The 19,820-nt window shown below is 38.0% G+C and overlaps 2 protein-coding genes and 1 non-coding gene across 4 annotated transcripts in view; 2 read left to right on the forward strand and 1 right to left on the reverse strand.

Annotated features, from left to right (window-relative positions):
- LOC139474139 (metal regulatory transcription factor 1-like) overlaps positions 1 to 4,688 on the reverse strand; it is a 65,570-nt gene extending 60,882 nt beyond the window's left edge. Inside the window, exon 1 of the mRNA XM_071257020.1 lies at positions 4,421 to 4,688. Within this exon, the coding sequence (XP_071113121.1) occupies positions 4,421 to 4,662 (242 nt within the window). The 5' untranslated portion in view covers positions 4,663 to 4,688. The remainder of the gene's footprint in view (positions 1 to 4,420) is intronic.
- A 126-nt stretch (positions 4,689 to 4,814) lies between these two features.
- On the forward strand, positions 4,815 to 18,906 carry LOC139473569 (small ribosomal subunit protein eS4-like). 2 transcript variants are annotated; one of them, XM_071256227.1, is made up of 8 exons: positions 4,815 to 4,849; positions 7,806 to 7,886; positions 8,252 to 8,432; positions 11,923 to 12,020; positions 13,248 to 13,419; positions 13,785 to 13,800; positions 15,451 to 15,580; positions 18,732 to 18,906. In XM_071256227.1, the coding sequence occupies exons 1-8, from the start codon at positions 4,847 to 4,849 to the stop codon at positions 18,825 to 18,827; spliced, it is 777 nt and encodes a 258-aa protein (XP_071112328.1). In that variant the 5' UTR covers positions 4,815 to 4,846; the 3' UTR covers positions 18,828 to 18,906. The 2 variants fall into 2 exon arrangements, with proteins under 2 accessions (XP_071112328.1, XP_071112327.1); XM_071256226.1 differs by lacking the exon at positions 13,785 to 13,800 and having other exon boundaries at positions 4,817 to 4,849.
- LOC139476149 (small nucleolar RNA SNORA16B/SNORA16A family) lies at positions 15,883 to 16,017 on the forward strand. Its single transcript, XR_011654072.1, has one exon. It is a non-coding gene; the product is annotated as a small nucleolar RNA SNORA16B/SNORA16A family (small nucleolar RNA).
- Positions 18,907 to 19,820: the final 914 nt, after the last annotated feature.

The raw sequence follows: 19,820 nt of genomic DNA on the forward strand, positions 1-19,820 counted from the left end.
CTCAGCACAATACAGTACCAGATCTGATTTGTACAAATTGTATTATGCAAGATGCAATTCAGACATAAGATGAACTAGACGAAAACAAGTTGGATTGTTATGTTACCATTATTTCTATTAACAGTTTATGCCTGAAAATTGAAAGTTTTTATCGGCCCAACAGCAAGTTGATGAAAGAGACGATGACAGTTCTGGTTCCACCATATGCTACTTTGTTTTGAATGATCATTTATTCCAAGAAAAATGGTTGCATTTGTTTCCTTGGCTTCTTTTAGAAATTAACCCCACTTCTTTCAAATGGGCACACCCATCGTGTGTGACTTACTACTATATGAAGATATTGATGACAGATTTCACTGCTCACAGTCCATGCAGAAAGGGATCAGTGATCATGGCTATGGGTAAAAGCTAAAAAGGCATATCAACAAAAAGGCACCTTTCCTAAAAGCGAAAACGGCTACTACTGCCTGGCGAAAACATCACCTTATTTATTTTTTTTACCTTGGTACTGAAATAAATTAAACTAAACTTACTGTGAAAACATCATATGCTTTGATTTAAGTTTGAAGTAAGATAAATGAAATTAAACTCACAGGGTCTTTTAATGGGCCAGTTTTGTGAACTGCTATGAAACACTGCTACTACATATATCGCTCTTATCGTTATTAAAAATAGAGGTGCTCTTTTCGCCCGACAATTAGTACCCGGTAACTGTTTTTGCCAAAAGTGGTGCTGTTTTCGCCCGAGAAATTGGTGATGTTTGAGCCTGCATCCATGGCTATGGGGTAATATAACATTTTGACTATATATGGCTTCCTTGCATTTGGAAGTCTGTAAGCATCATTTAGAGACACCATTGCTGGGAACAGTCAAGCAAAGGTTCAGCTTTTAGGCCTTTTTGTTTCAGAGGAGATTTGAAAATGCAAATGTTAACAATGAACAGGAAAATGGATGCATCACCATGATCAGCTGTAACTTTACTGGAATTTCTGTTTATATTTGTTTCAATTGTGTATTATTGATTTATGTATCAATTAGGGACACTGTCAGGGTTAAACATCTCTTTCTCTTGACAACCACCCTAAGACACTTATCCTTTTCAGCTTGCTGGACTTGCCTACCTTTAGCATACAGTACCACAAACTTTTCAAACATGTCAAAATGCCCTATGACGTAATTTGTAGTATTATGTTGCCAGTCACACCACCGAAACAATGCCCTGTGATGTCCTGGGTCATTGAGTGTGCATAAGCTCTTCCCAGTGATCTATCATCTCTACACGCAATGTCATTGAATACACCCAGCAATATTGAGAGTTTTGAATATTTGTTTACTAAATATAGCCTGCGGCAGCTCATTTTAGCAGCCACAAATTTATGAAAGCACTAATATTTTCAATATATTTCATATTTCTTGTTTTACGAAATTCAAGTGGCAAAAATTATTATAAATGGGAACTAATATACACATATTTTTTTGTCGATTCATTAATTTTCATTATTATACACAGGAATGCAGTTTATAAGGTATATCATACTGGTGCTGAACACATCCAAATGTTGCCAGTCTTAGGGTAGCTTAAAGGGGCACTGATCTAACGCAATTCCCGGACTGGTGGTTGCCTTTGTTATTGTTTTTTTCCCTGTGAGTACCCGGATGATACGCAACGCAACTGAGCGTGACCAGAGACTGGGCTACCATCTGCAAGGACAGCTAAATAAACTTGGAGGCTGGAGGCAATATTTGTTTTATGCATTTTTGCATAAACACTGATTGGTTAACTGTGATCTATAAAGATTCCAACAAAGGGCGCATGTTAAATAATTTCTTCAGCCTAAACAAACAGACAAAAAGAACGGCGGAGCTCATCGGATGTCGTCATTTGGAAATACCCCAGATGGTTATAGTTTAATACTTAAAAAAAGTAGCCATGCAGTGAAAGCATTTTTGGATTTCGGATTGCGTCGATACTACGATTACTACTCCCTTGTTGTCATCCACGTTTTCTGGTATAACCCTACACTTGTGTATTTGTCGTCATTCACTTGATGCTAAGTTAATGAATTTATTACAGGTACCTGACAAAGGTTCCCATTTGGCATTTATTGTGTCTGGGGTAATTATTCAATCTAAATCCAGGTTTGAAGTGAGGTGAAATGTGTGTTGCATGTGGCAGCCCAGCAAGAGATGAATGATCAGTTGATTTACTTTTTTTGTAAATCAACGGATTGTTCCTAGCCATCAAAGGATTAACAGAAAATATGTTGATTGATTAATCACTGTTATCTTGCACAGTGGATATGTCAAAAGTGAGTGTTTACATGTCTAGGTTTACTAAAACAAAGGGAATACACTCATATCATGGCGTGAAGTGCCGATGTAAAAACAACATACATTGTTCAAAGGGTTAACTGATAATATGTTGATTGATTGATCATTGTTATCTATCACTCAATGGATTTTTTAGGAACCGTGGATGTTATGAAAATAGTTGTCATGTGGGCTTTCTCAGCCGACCTTTGAGACTTGACACCTATGTGAAACACCTGAAACAATCCAAGTGATCAGTTGAGAAACGAACACGGGTTATAATATCCCGAAACGATATATATCTTTTACAATATTTGATTGTTACAGAGACACGTGACATCGAATAAGTTTCTTTGTACAGCTGCAGACGAGTGGGATATTGTTGCTTTGTGTGGATATTCACGGATATATTCCTCGAACAGGGAAGCTGCCTAAACTTTATACACATAAATTTGGTAGGTTGTAATTATGGTATTTGCATTTTGTTTTCCTTCATTTGAACCGATTCATTCTTGTTTCTCTACGTCTTGGTTGGGAAATTCTTCAATGCGCGATAGACGTTGTTTTCACAGGTCTTTTCCTTTGTAAGCGTGTATATATTACTGTCAATTTGTAAAATGTGATTTTCTCTGGCAATTTATAAAATGTGTAAATATTTCAGTCATTTTGACTAAAAAATCTGTCCAGATTGATTAAGACGATCAAAAGGGCCTACAAACATCACAACAGATTATTATGTAGGATTAGAAGCCAAACAACATAGAAATGTACTTTTCAACGTAACATTTTCAGTCTCTTGGTGATGACATTAAACATCAAAATGTTTGGAATTCGTTATCATAATAATACAGATGGAAATGTTTTTCAGTCACTTTATAAATTACCTGAATATTTAGACGTTTAATAAATTTATTACACATTTTGACAGTAAAACAGAAAAAAATATACACACTATAAAAAAAGCAATGCTCAGGTGAAATATTTACTTTGTGTTGCAAGTCAAAATAGTGTAAATGAAAATCGCAAAATTACCACGCAACTGACTTATCAAAACTTCGTCACTATTACCATGATTACCGATGCTACGCACAAAGATACCTACATTTCCTTATTATCTCGAAAACTATATTTCATTTTGTTGATCAATGTGACCATACGCCCTTATTACTACCCATAACAGTGACTAATACGCTTACGAATGGTGCAGCAGAGGTTGCAAACTAGTCTAGATTTCTGCTATACATCTGGGTACTCACTGGGAAAAAACAATTACAAAGGCAACAACCAGTCCCAGGGAATTGCGTTAGATCAGTGCCCCTTTAACCCAAACTCTATCCTGAGCCCTTGGATTCCCTTTACAATCAATCACCTCTTTACAATCATTAGGGTTAGGTACTCGTTTACATGCTATTAGATTACCTGAAAGCTATCCTTAGCCCTTGGATCCCCTTTACGATCTATCAACCTTGGCTTTACGATCATTAGGGGTAAGTACCCATTTCGTGGCTATTATAGATTCTATAGCAGTTCCTAATGTTCTTCACACAAAAACATCAAGATAAAATGGTTTAGTGTTAAATATTTTGGCTACTGGAAACTGTCCTGGATTATTCACACAAGCCACTTTCACATGCTACATTTATTCAGTACTGATTGAAAAGCGAACTCACCCGTGTCATCATTAGCCATGCTTATGCCTCCCTTGTTCCTTACAATTATCCACATTATCCTTAAAGTGTTCCCTATCACATTTCTGCCACAAAAATTGGAGCATCTTTAGAAAATAGTACCACAACTTCTCGTGAGGATGATCTCTGCCGTAGGTCACTGGTCGCAAAGACAAATAACCACTTTTCGGGTGGTAGGGAACACTGCATTCCTGTGATTAATTATGAAAATTAAAGATTAAATTAAATTAAAAGATTAAATATAAAAATTAATAATATAGGCGGCTAGGCCTATGTATATTAAATCATAACAAGTCCTCAAACAAGGAAGTCAGTCATCAACGTGATTCCATTTTCAATTTGTGAATAGTAAGAACAATTCCTAGGCCACCCATAAAATAAAGGTCACATTAAATTAGTGGTGGCAAATAAACTACCCATACCCTTCATGTTCGATGGTTGAAAGAGAACTTTCATTTTGACAGTTCTCCATACCAGGAGGGATGGTATCTGACCCCGAATCGTCCACTTGGTTTTGGTCATCTTTTGAGTGAGACCCTAGTCTTTCTATGTAAACTTGGGTCACTGCACTGCTGTCAGTGGGTCCATCTTCGTCTACAAACGTCATTAAATCTTCAAAAGAATCGGTTCCTTTATTGCTGTCGTTGCTATCAGTAAATTCCATAGCGAAAACCGAATGGACCGAACAGAATGTTTCCGGACGTAAACTCTTGCCTATGTTAGAATTTATCCTATTGGTTTACTATCCAGACAAGTGACCAATCAAAGAGACGATAACGCAGGCCAAAGCGGAAGCGGAAACAGAATTGCTGATCGCATAATCGTCCTTTTTCCGGTAGCCATCCAAAATGGTGAGGACGTACAGATACCTGTCTTGCAAATCTGATGCATCCAGTTTAAAATATAGGCAAAAAGGACATACTTTTGTTTTTAATGTTCATTTTACACGTTGTTCTTTTATGTTTACTCTATATTGTGAGTCTATTGTAGACCAGATGTGTGATATGGCTGATTTGTTTAGCCCATGTTGGATACGTTTCGATTGTATTCACATGTGTTGTCACAGATCAGCAGATAGATACCACTAATATATCAAGCATTTCAGTTCCGGTAGGTATCGTCTTTTGAAGTCTTTACATCTCAAATGTACATCCTCTAGCTGTGTGTAAACAACTTGCCACGAATAAGTGGAACACCTTTTCCAACATAATATAGGAGGGGAGGGAGTGGGGGACGGACGACACCCCGACACCACATATACGCGCAAATACTTTTGGCATTGGGGCCTGTATTTAATATGCTATCAACAGTGACCTAGTACTGATGACAGGTATGCCTCCGGATCTCTCGTACACTGGTTTAATATTTCAATGATGTAACTGTAAGGGGTTGTAGTAGGCTCACGCCAAATCATTTACTATCAGAATTATTTTTAAGCATGTTTGTATAGCTAACATGACTCTTTCCTTTCATAAAGCAACCATGAATGACTGTTAGTCTAAAAATAAGTATCAAATTTAATAATGTTAATGCAGCTGCTAAAACAAAGTTAGCCGTGTCGTGATAACGTGCAATGCCATATCAGTTCCAAATAACAATGGCCCCAAAAGGTTTCCATACTTTCTGTAGTGTGCACAACATGTTATCTACAGGGTTGGTGCAGGGATTTTAGAATATTGAGCCTTGTTGTGGTTAACACCAATGAAGGTCTGTAAGTAATCAAGTATGAACCAGACAGACCTGTGATTAAGATCAATGGCATCAATCTATAAAATTGCAATATGATGACATGCATCAACCTAGTCAGTGAGCCTGATCACTAGTGGTGTAACGATACGGCGATACAGTATTGTATCCCGATGCACAGCCCAGAATACGATGCATCGATTTGGAAAGCATGTATCGCGATACATACGATATTTTCATAACACAGTTATACCTACCGTATTTTCTAGAGTATAGTGCGCACTTTTTAAAAAAAAAACACAGCTGTGTAGAAGGGGTTGCACATTTTACACGAATTAATGAGTTTTGATGTTTTTCCCCCATGGAAAGACATTACCGTGAGCACGTAACACTGGAAATACCATGTCAACAAATCCATACTGAAGTTCGCAAATTATTCATGTAATTACACTGTCTGGCTATAAAAAAAAGTTTTCTTTGTATATCTGGACTCATGTTTGTAACTTATTTCATTAATTTTATTCAAAATTCCTTTTAATATTGTTTTAATTAATTTCTTCCCCCATGGAAAGACATTACCGTGAGCACGTAACACTGGAAATACCATGTCAACAAATCCATACTGAAGTTCGCAAATTATTCATGTAATTACACTGTCTGGCTATAAAAAAAAGTTTTCTTTGTATATCTGGACTCATGTTTGTAACTTATTTCATTAATTTTATTCAAAATTCCTTTTAATATTGTTTTAATTAATTTCGGCGAAATCGTGTGTGAAGCGATCGGAAGATCGCACAACTCACCGTTATTAACAGCAACCACGGTCGGATTACCGCTATTGACGCTTTGAAAGGAATTTTAGTTGACAGAGAATGGATACATATATCATAAATGCCATACTTTGATTCGTTAAAAGTCAGATTTGTTTTTGTCGGACGATTCTATGTCAACACGTCATTCTCGCGATCACGTGCACGGGAGCCTTGACTTGACAGTGACAGGTCAGACTGGTTCCATGTAAAAAATAATACCCGGCAATAGCGATCAGCTGCTTCGCTTAGGGTTATTATTATTTTAAATATGTTTAGTAAAAGCTGCATCTAAATTAACAATATATTGGAATATATTATTCCTGATAAAAAAATAGTTTCAGATACAACTTTGCCGATCCTTGCATTAAAATACTGTAAAGTTATATCATTGGCTGTGTCTTGACCAAATCACTGGTAGATTCTAAGAAAACATGTGTACATGTACAGATGATTGCTGTGTCCGGCTTAGTTTACGAGAAAATACAGAAGGTAATCTTAATCCCTGGATATAAAACAATGCCTAGCTGAACAAAAAATACAATTTAAACGGTAAATCAACATGTCTGGTGATTTTTATCTCAAATTTCGAATTTGTACTGACGAAGTTTCATATCACCCGTTCGTTTGCTGGACTTCGCTAAAGTGGTACGGTGTAATTTTTTTCTGCGCATAATATTCAAATTTCTTTTTTTCCAAAATATTGAACCCGCTAGAGGGGCGTACGCACTATACTCAAGAAAATACATGAAATACATGGGCGGATACAGCCTTTTTGAAAAGGGGGGATGCACAATTAAGATCTATTTATTGTCTTTGGTGGTAATTTATACAGAAATAAAGATTTTTTTCGAAATAAAAAGGGGGTTGGAGGTGCGCCCATGAAATACTTTAACAGTTTCAAAGCCAGTTTGTTGTTTCAGTAAAACATACTGTATTGCTGACAATTTGCTATAACAGTAAATAAACACCTTATATCTTCTTCAACTGTACTTGTCACATCTTTTAGATAGCAGAAAGACATCAACTTGGCTTAGTTTGTACCAGTAAACACTGTATTGTGATATGTATCGTATCGCGACCCTCCCGTATCGTTACACCTCTACTGACCACCAGATCCTATAAGTTATCGCTTAAGACAAGCACGGGAAGCTAAACACCATTTATAACCTGGATCTTCTTGGGATGGCGCTATGTTACAGACAAGCAAAGTTAGTGACGTTTTGACAGACTTGATTAAAATACGAAGGCTCCACCTGCTTTGATCATGTTGATGAGTGAAATATTTCTTACCAATTTGTGATGTTTTCAGGGTTATCGAGGACGGAGGAAAGTGCTTAAAAGAGTTACGGCTCCAAAGTCATGGATGCTGGACAAACTTGGTGGTGTCTTTGTAAGTTTCTAAGTTTCAGATAATGAGCATTATGATCTGTACACCATGCACATAGCAGTGATCAGCATATACAATGGTATATGAATTAAAAATTGGAGAGCCAACAAGTAATTATGAACATTTTGTCCTCCAGCTTAACAACTTGCAGGGTATTCTGGATTATAGAATAAATGTAACTAACAGAACCTCATATACTTATCTAAATTTGCCAATTTTCATTAGTCCTATCATGATAATTTCAAAGTAGATTGTGCCCCATCTTAGAATTATTCCATCTTTATAGTAGATATCATTTTTACACACTTCAGTAGGGAATTGCAGAAAATATTCACTCTGCTTTCTTTTAATTGTTAATTTGATTACAGGCTCCCCGTCCCAGCACTGGTCCTCACAAGCTGAGGGAGGCACTACCAATGAGTGTGCTCATGAGGAATAGACTTAAGTATGCCCTCACATACAATGAGGTCAAGAAAATTGTCAACCAGCGACTCATCAAGGTTGATGGCAGAGTTCGCACAGACAAGAACTTTCCCACAGGATTCATGGGTAGGTGGTATTGGTTATTTCACCAAAGTGGTAACATCTAAGACATGCTAGGTATAATCTGACCCACACAACGATGCAAAACATTTTGTTTTGAATTATATATACACAGGGATGAGAATCTTCCGCAGATCCTCAAATTTGTTAAAATCTGATGGCTTCCCTAAACACGCCCAAATTATGGACCACGCTCCATTGCAATGAAGTTTCAGCGGAAAAGGAAAATATCCTTTCTCATCCCTGTATATATACTCAACTGCAAACGAAGCACAAGTCTATAAGGTGTTGAACATACGTATTTTCAAATACTTGTGAACACAATATTTAACAGCTGAGAATGTCAAGCCTACCACTAGCGACTAATGGCGACGCATCTGTGCATCGAGTGCACCAGGCTGTTAATGAAAGCCATGGGAATCTGGGCCGATATGCGTAGAAAAGCTGCTCTCAAATCCGCATCTGTTGTCAGCCTTGGTTAGAAGTCATTGAGACGTCTTTGGATCTCGTCCCACAAGTGTTCTATTGGATTCAAATCCAGACTGAGGGCATGATGATGTTATCCTGCTGTAGGTTGGCTCTAGCTGTATGGGGATGAGCGTTGTCTTGCTGGAATATATGGCTTTTGTGATGGGCGAATAGGGAAATACATAAGGTCTGAGGACTTGGTCAATGTAGCAATGCGCTGTGACACCATTACCCCTCTGTCTGCGCCAATATTTTGGAAGACCACATGCACAGTTCCTTGGTTCAGTCCCATGTCGCCCCATACCTTGATGCTTGGGCGTCCCCATGGGTTTCTTTGAAGCACACAAGAATCTGCAAATCGTTCACATTTGACCTTTTGTTGACACAAAATAACGACTTTCGTCAGATGACATTCCTCCATTGCTGATGACGCTAATGTTTACGCTATGTTGCCCATCTGAGTCATACCTGATAATGTTGATCTGTCAGGATGGGCACTTGAGAAGGTCTCTGAAAAAAGATGCTGCTGCTTATACTCAAGAAAATATACAACTGCTATATATCTTTTTTGAAACAAAATTACAAAATAAGCCTGGTTTACTGTTACTTATAGACTTTAAAAAATGGTTTTGATACTGTTTCAAAACAATTTACACTGGAAGTGGAAAGGGGATGTAGACAAGGAGACCCATTGTCTCCATATCTTTTCCTGCTCATTGCAGAAACTTTGGTAATAATAATTTGTGATAATAATGCCATTAAAGGTATCAAACTGAATAATGTGGAACTGATGAAAGTTTAAATACAATGATTGACACCCTAACACTCCACAAACATTGGATACCAGCGAAGATCCGGGCTAGAATAGGTCTTCAGCAACCCATGTTTGTCGTAAAAGGCAACTAACGGGATCTAGTGGTTAGGCTCGCTGACTTGGTTGATGCAATTGCGTGAATCGATGTTCATGATGTAAATCACTGGATTGTCTGGTCCAGACTCGATTATTTACAGACCACAGTCAAATAGCTGGAATATTGCTGAGGGTAGCATTAAACAACAAGCAAAACAAAGCACAAACATTGGAGAACTGCTATCGGAACCTCGAGTTTTGTAACCATCAGTTTAAAAAACTGATTTCATTATAAGAAATTGGATTTTAAAGGGAATTTACGCTATTAAAGATCTCTGTAATGAAGATGATATAATGCCCTTCAATGAACTTAAAAGAAAATACCAAATTAAATGCACAATTATTGACTCATAACAGGTCCTATTAAACATACCAAAATCCTGGAAAGATGCTATTAGCATGATTAGAAATGATGACATATCTTACATAATCTACATTTAAATACAACTTTGATAGACTTACTTGTAGCGCCTAAAGGCTCCTGATATTTTTATAAGATTATAACTACAGCAAATCTCCCATCAGTAAGTGAAAAATGTGATACCATTCTTGACTGAGATATATCATGGAAGAATGTTTTTATCAGATACAGAAAATGTAAACTTACTTGATTTTCTATGTTAATTTATTCATTCTAGTTACTATCTCTATTTTGAACATGAACAATTTCCACAAACGTGCTGTAAGGATTTAGCTTCACACGTAGTTAATGATGACCCCAATACGCATGGCAATATCTTCCCGAGGCAAGTGAGTTAACTGACTATAAAAGTCCAGTTTCCACCCTTGCCGAACTAGGCTGGTATTATGGAGTTACATTTTGACTGGACTAACAAGTCTATGCATAGTCCAATCAAAATCACGCACCGAAATCGAAATCTGGTTCGTAAAGTGTCATGCAGATTTCGGTCGACTACAGGATTTGCAAAGCATGTGCACCGCTAACTTGTCAACAGATATTTTCTAAATCTTTTCATGTTTTTAATCAAGGTGCTCACTTCGCGTTTTATCACAATATAGATCTTCATTAACGATCAGACCGTCTTGACTGGGCGCCGCCGTTTTGTTTGAAGCAAATGCAAGTGATACGAGAGGTTGAATCTGATTGGTCAATAGGAGAGGCATAGAAAGGACATAACTCGTAATAGCCACTGGTGGCGCTACGATCGAGCCCAGGAATTCCAGCCTAGTTTTCAAGGGTGGGAACTGGACTTTTAAAGTCAGTTAACTCTCTTGCCTCGGGAAGATGACATGGCAAATGTAGCCTGCTCATTTCACCATTGGTTAACATTGTTGCACAACTTTGCCAACTTAAGTTTGCTCTCGCTGTATAGGTATGAAACCTACACCTAATAAGTATATTACATCATGTCATGTTTCTCTATGTAAAACTATGTAACATCATATACTAAATTGAATAAAAAATATTTTAAAAAAATAAGAGATTTGCAGCAACCCGCGCAGTCTGACCAGCATTCAGTCTTCCAACAGACTGTTGTCTCCCGTTGGCAGTTAATCTCGCTATTGCTACTGTATCGATCTAATGACTGGCAACCGAGGGTAGCTTTTAAACCCATAGCTATCTCATGCTACTCATGCTGCACATGTATCTTGATTTGCATGAGGAATGTTCGCAACTGCTCCCACAGTCTTTTGTGGGGGTATGTTTGCACTGCTGTTTTTTGTTGGACCAAAAACACAGCAAGCACATGATAAGTATATATTTGTCAGACATACAACATGTACAAAGGAAAGATACCAGCTCACTGGTTCATGTTGTGTAAGAAACTTGCACCTTCTTTCTCTCTACTGCCGATGGGGTTCTTATGAGTATGAAAGTTTATGTATGCTTTACACTTACCAACCATGCCATTTTATATTAATTTTTATTAATATTAATTTTTTTTGTCATTTCTGAAGAAAGAATTGATATCTTTTATTATTATTTTTTATTTATTTTGTTGTTGGAACTTTTGGTGATTCATGAGGATATCTGAGCCTCTTTGGGAGAATAAGACCTAATAGAACATTGGAATCTTGATTCTGCATTGTGTACCATGTGGTTATGTTTGTTTCATTTTGAATACTGAGAATTTCAAACACCTGATTTTGTTTTAGATGTTGTAACCATTGAGAAGACCTCTGAAAATTTCCGAGTCCTGTATGATGTCAAAGGAAGATTTATTGTGCATCGTATAAAGCCAGAAGAAGCAAAGGTATTTATTCTTGAATCATTATTGGCAGTGTTGTTCAGTTTTCAGTGTTAAACATAAATTGACAAGTTTCATAAATTCATACTGTTCAAGTGGCCAGTATTGATTTCAGCCCAAATAATTATCTTCAGATGGTAGCTGACTGTAGATTTCATGCTTTTGACATTACCAACTTTCACAAGCCCTGGAACTCCACGAAAACAAAAAGTGATAAACATTATTTGAAGTGTATGACTAGTGGAGGCCAATCATCCAGCACTTGTCCACCTCATATATAGTGCTCAAAAGAAGTTAAAGAACACCCAACTTTTTCATATGTAAATCTATGATCGTGCCATGACAGATTAACCTATCCTAAAATGACGGTTTTCATTGAGCATGTCTGTGTTCTGGCTGTAATGACTTGAAGTGAGACATCATTTTTGACACCTTTGAATATTGTTAAGCTGATCATGCTGATTGTGTGTGCAGTCCTTGCAATGGTCATTTCATTTGCTCATTATTACATTGAATTGGGATAGCAACCCTATTGAAAATGTAATTTGCCCCCAAATTGCATGACCTTTGCATCCCTCTGGCTCTCTATCTTCTTTGAGCATGTTGAGATGTTTTATTCACTAGATTCAATTCATTATCCCCTGCCCTATTAAGTTGGCAAGTTCTGTGTGGGTAGGGTTCGTTTCCGGAGCATAACTCATAAACCGTTCAATATTTTTTCATGAAACTTTGCAGGTCTATCAGGTACATGCTGAACTGGTGCCTTTTGCAATGTAGACATTTTTATTTTTTATGTTTCCATGGCAACTAGATGGACTTAAGTTCCAAACTCTTCATTTTTTACAATTTCCATGACAAGTTCCACCTCGGTTAAAAAAAGGTTAGGGTTTCTTCAGATGTAATTATGTCATAAAGTCTGCAACTGGGGTGGGGGAATATAGCCACGTTAGTGGCACACTCTTGTTTGTCTTAGTAAGGTTGGCCACAGAATGTTTTCAGGTTATAACAGTGATAAATGTTTCAGATGGCTCATATCGAAGCCTCTCATGTACTTTTGCATGCCTGAGGTCATAATGAAGCCAATATTATGATCTTTCAGACGGTCGCTGACTGCAGATATCATGCTTTTGGCATTACCAAATGTTAGAAACAGTGTTTTTCAAAAATCATGAAAACTGTTTGACATGTGTGTAGTTCCTTGAAAACATTTCCTAAAAAGACTGATGTTTTCAGTACAAGCTCTGTCGAGTGAGAGGTGTTGCAACAGGCCCCAAGGGAGTGCCATACCTCACAACAAATGATGGCAGAACCATCCGCTACCCGGACCCTGTGGTGAAAGTGAATGACACCATCATGGTGGACATTGCTACAGGGAAAATGAAGGATTACGTGAAGTTTGAATCTGGTGAGAGCTTTTTGTTTATGTCATTAGACCACGTATTTCGTTCTACTAAAAATTAGTGGAATATTAATGCATGTGTGAATTGCTCTGTGTTTTGTGTAAGATATGTATTGATATTAGCATGATTGTAATTGAAGTATTTTAGCTCACCTCAGTCCTGAACTGATGATACTGTAAAACAGGAATTTAATGCGACATGAAAATAATGCGAGCTCTTGATTATCGACATAAATGCGCATTTTAAAAATGCGAGTGCCCATACCCTTTCCTAAAAAATTATGCGCTGGATTTGTTCTGTGTTATTTTAATTAATGTAACCTACGTAAATAAAAGCCTTACCTGAAAACGCTTTGTTTGTTTCAAATAAGGTTTTGAGCAGGAACTGTGAGTAGACAGAGATAAATAAAATAACTGTGCACATTAATCCCCTGTCCTTGCTTTTCCAGTGTGAGATTCCTTCCTTCCTTATTTTAATATTATTTAAGCTAATTGCCCGTATGTTTGATGGCCAAGCGTGAGAATGGTTTCCTTGCAGCTATCATTGTGTTAGTGTTGTTTTAGTTGACCGTCTGATGGTACTAGTATATACATTCGGCCCTTTGATGAAAAGAAGTAGAAAACAGGTCAGTGTATCAAATAAGGGGATTATGCTGATAGAGTATTCTCAAATGAAACAACAAGATTGTCACTAGTTGGCTTGTCTGCTCTTGACAAGCTTGTAAAAGACACTGATGGGATATTTCGTGGCTGGCGCCAATCTGGGCTGCTTGACAGGATGTGAACTGACCACTACTCAACCTCACTTTGTGTAGGTGACTTTGTTATTTTGTCTAGTAATTAATTTATCTATTACCTTTGTGACTGATTGTTGTCAGTGGCTGCTATCAACTTGTAATGATCTGATATCATGGTTTTTGATGTAATACTAGTAAATAATACTGAAGTGATTTATTTCGTTTGTTGATTGTTTCCTTATTTTGATGGTACAAAATTAATGTGCGTAAAATTAATACTACCTTCCGTCACTCGCATTTTTCGCATTCATATCCTGTTTTATAGTAGTTGAGATTGGGAATAGGAAGGGATGTGGCACATTTTCTGTAGGCCAACCATTTTTACTGTTTAAACATTTTGGAAATCCAGAGTCCTATGAACATTGCAAATTACATAAATGATCACAGCAATGGTTTCTCTGAAAACAGTCACAAAAATTCTGATCAAATTTTTTGAATTGCAGCCATTTTGGCTCATAACTGAAATGTTTGTAAATACATCATCGGGTCATTTAATATGCAGCAAGTGTGCCTTGTTCTACATTTGTTGTCCCTTGTATGGTGCACATTGCTTACTGTTTAACATGTATGTAGGAATGTAGGTTTCTTTGTGAAAATATATGCCACCATCCTGTGCATTTGATAGAGGTTGCAGTATGCAAATGGTATGTAGGTATTCTGCAATGTGATTTAGGGCTTGTGGTGATCCGGGTAGGAATGTGTCCTCATTGTGTCGTGGATTGGGAACCCATGGTCATTCCTGGTAAGGATTGGTTCAAAGCAACTTACACTGGTTGAAAGTGGCGACTAAAATGGATTGGATGGTAAGGCTCTGTCAATGTCTCCTGATGGTTCCATGCTCATAATATCAATGGTTATATTGTTTGGCCCAGGCTGGATTATCTGCAAGCCGCCTTCATGTAGTTGTGGGGGCGGTCGGGTAGCCTAGTGGTTAAAGCGTTTGCTCGTCACGCTGAAGACCCGGGTTCGATTCCCGACATGGGTACAATGTGTGAAGCCCATTTCTGGTGTCCCCCGCCGTGATATTGCTGGAATATTGCTAAAAGCAGCGTAAAACCAAACTCATTCTCACTCCCTCTCATGTAGTTGGAATATTGCTGAGTTTGGAGTTAAAAAAAACAAAACACAAAAAACACTTGCCTTGGGTGCCCTAGAGCAGTACTTCAATACAATCATGTTAATTGTCATGTCTTCTGCATCAAATGGTTGGAAATTTCAGTGGTATGTATGACTGTTTCAGGCAACCTGTGCACGATCACTGGAGGCCACAACTTGGGACGTGTTGGTGTAATAATCAACAGGGAAAAGCATCCAGGGTCTTTCGACATTGTTCATGTCAAGGATTCCCTTGGACACACATTTGCCACAAGGTATGTTATTTTAGGGCCTTTGTGTGGTGGATAGTGTCTGCTTGGAGAGCAGACGGTCAGTGGTTCTGTCCCCTGGTCGCGTCATACCAATACAGATGGTACTTGTTGTTGCTTTGTTTGGTGCTCACCATTAATGGGGGGAAATACAAGGCCCAATACAGAGTCTGTATGATGTGTCTTGAGTGGAGTTGTCATGTAATTGTTGCAAAACAATCAGAATTGGGTATCTGGGATACCATGAAGTAGAGCATCAGTTTCTGGATACCATGATGTGGGGCTTTACATCTTCAACAGTGATTATAGATGGCTCATATCGAAGCCTCTCATGTGTTTTTGTCCATGTCTGAGGTCATAATGAAGCCTAAATAATTATCTATCAGACGGTCGCTGGCTGCATGTGCACCTGCTTCTGGCATTACCAAATGATAGATACATATTTGATTAACTATAATTAACCTAGTAAGCTCTTAATAATGTATCTGTAACAATGGAGGGGCAATAACAAAATTTCGAATTTGTATCTGGACAAGTAAACATGGTAAACTGTAAAAAAAAAAATCAACTCTGGAGACAGTCTACTTGTACATAATAACACTCTTACTGCCCGTGTTTTTCGTTTGGATGTACTTTACAGGGGTTTTATAGCCTTTGATAAATGGAAGTCATGATGGCCCACATAGTTTTTATGTTTTGCCTTACCTGACGCTACACAGTGCAATAGGTGTAGCATCAGGTAAGTATAAATACATTGCATTTAATCAGAAATGCTCATTTTGTGGGGTTATGTTTCTAAATTTGATGGTCACATTTTCTGGGGTTTTGTGCACATTTTCCCCCAAAACAGGATAGCTGTGCAGACTATGCGCTTTGATTATTTTCCCCCCTAGCAGAAATGTAGCACCGGAAATATCATGTTTCCAAATCCGTACTGTAATACACCAGTTAGACCTGTTATTGCACCATCTGGTTCTAGTCTTCATGGTAATCTGGCCTTATGTAATCTATTTTAGTTTTTATTTATATTTTCTTTCGATTTTCACAATAATTATGGCGAAATACTGCGAACTGAAAGGCAGATCGAACAAACTCAACATTTACAGCAATACTTTGGAGAACCGTTATGTCAAATATGCAGGAATGCAAAACTTTGAAAGTTTTCATATATCCTTGGCTTTTCCTTTCAAGAAAAGTTATTTCATCCTTTTCTAGACTGTAATCAAACAAAAACCATGACTTTTTACTTATCCTGCATTACTCCTTAATGCATCTGCTTACCATATGACTGAAACAGCTGTGCGATGGTCCTAGGCTGAAGAAGAAAAGTTCTTCTCAATAGGTCTGTCTGAATACCAACCTCACACAGCTGTAACTTGATCATGGCGGTCAATGGAAGTAACGTCTCATCTCCACATAACAGCTTGTCATCAGGCGTCTTCTTTTGGTCCTCAATATTTGGCTTTAATTTGTGGTTTGAACTTTTCTTCCACATTAAATTTCATCTGCAATGGGTTTGCGTATACATTTATCTTATTATGCTCGTTTGAATGTGGTACTTAGTTGTGTGCGCAGGCCTCCATTCACATCCACACATCCTTTTTCAACTTCACCAAGAAGACAATTTATTTCTTGGGTTTAGCCACAGAGGCAAGGGTTAGCAAGTTACATGCACTCTACTACCCATGTCCCGTGTAGAGCATGGTATGCAGGGATTGGTTCACCTCGGGCTGTGCTGACATTCTATTGCCAAGAATCCGCTACCAGAACAATCCAACCTGTCCTTCACCAATCTCTACGATTGTGGGGGTTGAAGATGAGGAAGAACTCTTATTGTACCCTGTGCACTAAAGTTTATTTCCGTTCCAAGACTAGGCATGTCACAACATCATATCTCTGTGGTAGCGAGCAGTCATCCTTCCTTCAGGCATATGAAATCGCTAACCTTGATCCTCCGAGAGCGAACTATCATGAGATCAGGATGGTCAGCCCAACCCTGGCTCTTTAGCAGTTGTACTATTAGAGCAATCATGGAAGGATGTTTTTATTGGAAGGTCCTATACTGTCTTCGCTAACCATTATCTAAGATCTGGCACTTGAAGACATCGAAGGCGTTTGTGGTTTTGGGCCTCTGGTTATAGCCCAGGAGGAAACCAAACCCTGGCGCAAATAATGAACTCCTGTCTTACCTGACCTTCACAGTGTTTTCTTCAGCCTAGGACCATCGCACTGCTCTGTTTCAGTAGATGCATTTAGGAGTAATGTAGGATAAGTATACAAATTAAGCAGTCAATGTGACCTTACAAGGTGTGTCCCAATTGGCCATATGGTACTCTCATCAACCCGTAAAAGCGTGCCTAAAGTGTGATCGAAATTCAAACAAGGAAGGAAACACAACTTTTTCAAACCTATATTTAAGTACTTGTGAATATTTATCCAAATTTACTAAATATCGTCTACATTTTACGGTTGTGCATGGGCAACTGAAGCTGATTTCTTCTCCTTTTGTGTTTTTGTTGTTACTTTTCAATGATCTCATATTATAAGACTTTTCCACCCACTGTAATGTTTGTAGTTCCAAAATTAGTGGCACTAATATCACAAATTCAAATGTTAGACACTGTCGTCTTGGTTCAGTTTTGACCTTAGCTTATCCATTTCATGTTACATTGGACAGACATGTATCGCATAACTTATGAATGTGTAGTGTTAGAAGGGCAAAAGCATTTTCTCAAAGGTTTGCATGTTGACACTGTCTGTTGCGGTATACTTGACCAGGTTCTCTTAAAGCCTGCAGATATTGATACCAGGAACTATATATTGGTTATCTGGATTTCTGTCTGCATAGATCAATTTGGTAATCTCGTTGCTGGATCAGTCTATCTGTGCTGGCTTCATTATTATCATACAACCAACGTAGCAGCTTTCACTGTGGATTTTCTTTCTCTTTTTTATTCCAAAGCAGAATAAATTATCAGTTCATTTTGCTTGTTGATACAAATGATGAGGGGAGACACTGACAGTTGACTAATAGCCATGTCTATGCTCTGTTGTAAAACTTTGCGTGATCAGCTGCCCAACACTCATCTTATAAAATTTCATTGATGCTTGATGATGCAGTTGTCTTAGTCTTGTATTTTAAATTTCTTGATTCCAGAATGAGCTATGTGTTTGTGATTGGCAAGGGCAACAAGCCATGGATCTCCCTACCAAGAGGCAAAGGAGTGAAGTTGTCCATTGCAGAGGAACGTGACCGCAGGATGGCTATGAAGGCCAACCAGTAGATCATCACCAGTGTAAAGGAAAAAAAGTCTATTAAACCTGTGATGGTGCTCAAGTTATTTTGTTTTCTTTAACTGTTCGTCATGACTACCTTCAGTGTAATATAACATGAAAGCAGCGGAGTCAATTTAATGCCACACTTCAGCAATATTCCAACATTCCATGAGACTGTGACCTGTAGGTAGTCAAGACTGGAGCAGACTGTCCAAATATTCAGGTATTGAGTAATGTCTTATGCCATTTGGGTATAACAGACACATACCGGACCATTAGATACATTAAATCTCCTCTTGCTGGTAGTCTGAATATGAAGAATGTTTTTCATATCAGCATTTCAAAATTTTCCATTAATGACATTTTCAATATGCTATGTGCTTAAACCAAGGCTTCAGCTGGGTGTCTATTGTGTTTCTTTTCCAGAGCGTAACACAAACAAGTATTTTTTAATGAACGTTTGTATATATACATGGGCATGTTTTTACTTGGTGCCAAGAATTTGTCATTTTCACATTTCCAGGGCAGCATGGACTTGGTTCAAATAAACTAGATGGATCGTGGTGTCAGGCTTGGTTGATAGCTTTTGGAGGCAAGGGAGTTAACTGGCTAAAAAAATCCAATTTCCACTCTTGCCAAGCTAGGCTGGAATTTTTCTTCTTGATCGTAGTGCCACCAGGTGTTGTTATGAGTTATGTCCCTTCTCCGCACACAAACCATGCCCTCTCTGTACACAATATTACAAGACGTGCAATACCGAGGCATTCACCAGCCTAAATCAACAAACATGCTGAAACCAGTTTTATATCCAAAGTCACAGTACAAGAAAATAATACATAGCAAAACAGTAATGAATGTACCATACCTTCCCGTATACATGTATTAGTGTGCCTACTCTGTGGGTGAGACTGGGGTGTCTTCCCGTATACATGTAATAGTGTGCCTACTCTGTGGGTGAGACTGGGGTGTC

This window comes from Haliotis cracherodii, unplaced genomic scaffold, assembly GCF_022045235.1.
Source record: "Haliotis cracherodii isolate W230 unplaced genomic scaffold, xgHalCrac1.p SCAF_3, whole genome shotgun sequence".
NCBI lineage: Eukaryota > Metazoa > Mollusca > Gastropoda > Lepetellida > Haliotidae > Haliotis > Haliotis cracherodii.

What these genes read in the sequence shown, in the direction of transcription:
- LOC139473569 (XM_071256226.1), top strand. An exon ending in TTACGTGAAGTTTGAATCTG is followed by an intron (nt 13,420 to 15,450) that starts GTGAGAGCTTTT and finishes TGACTGTTTCAG; the next exon opens with GCAACCTGTGCACGATCACT. An exon ending in GGACACACATTTGCCACAAG is followed by an intron (nt 15,581 to 18,731) that starts GTATGTTATTTT and finishes TCTTGATTCCAG; the next exon opens with AATGAGCTATGTGTTTGTGA.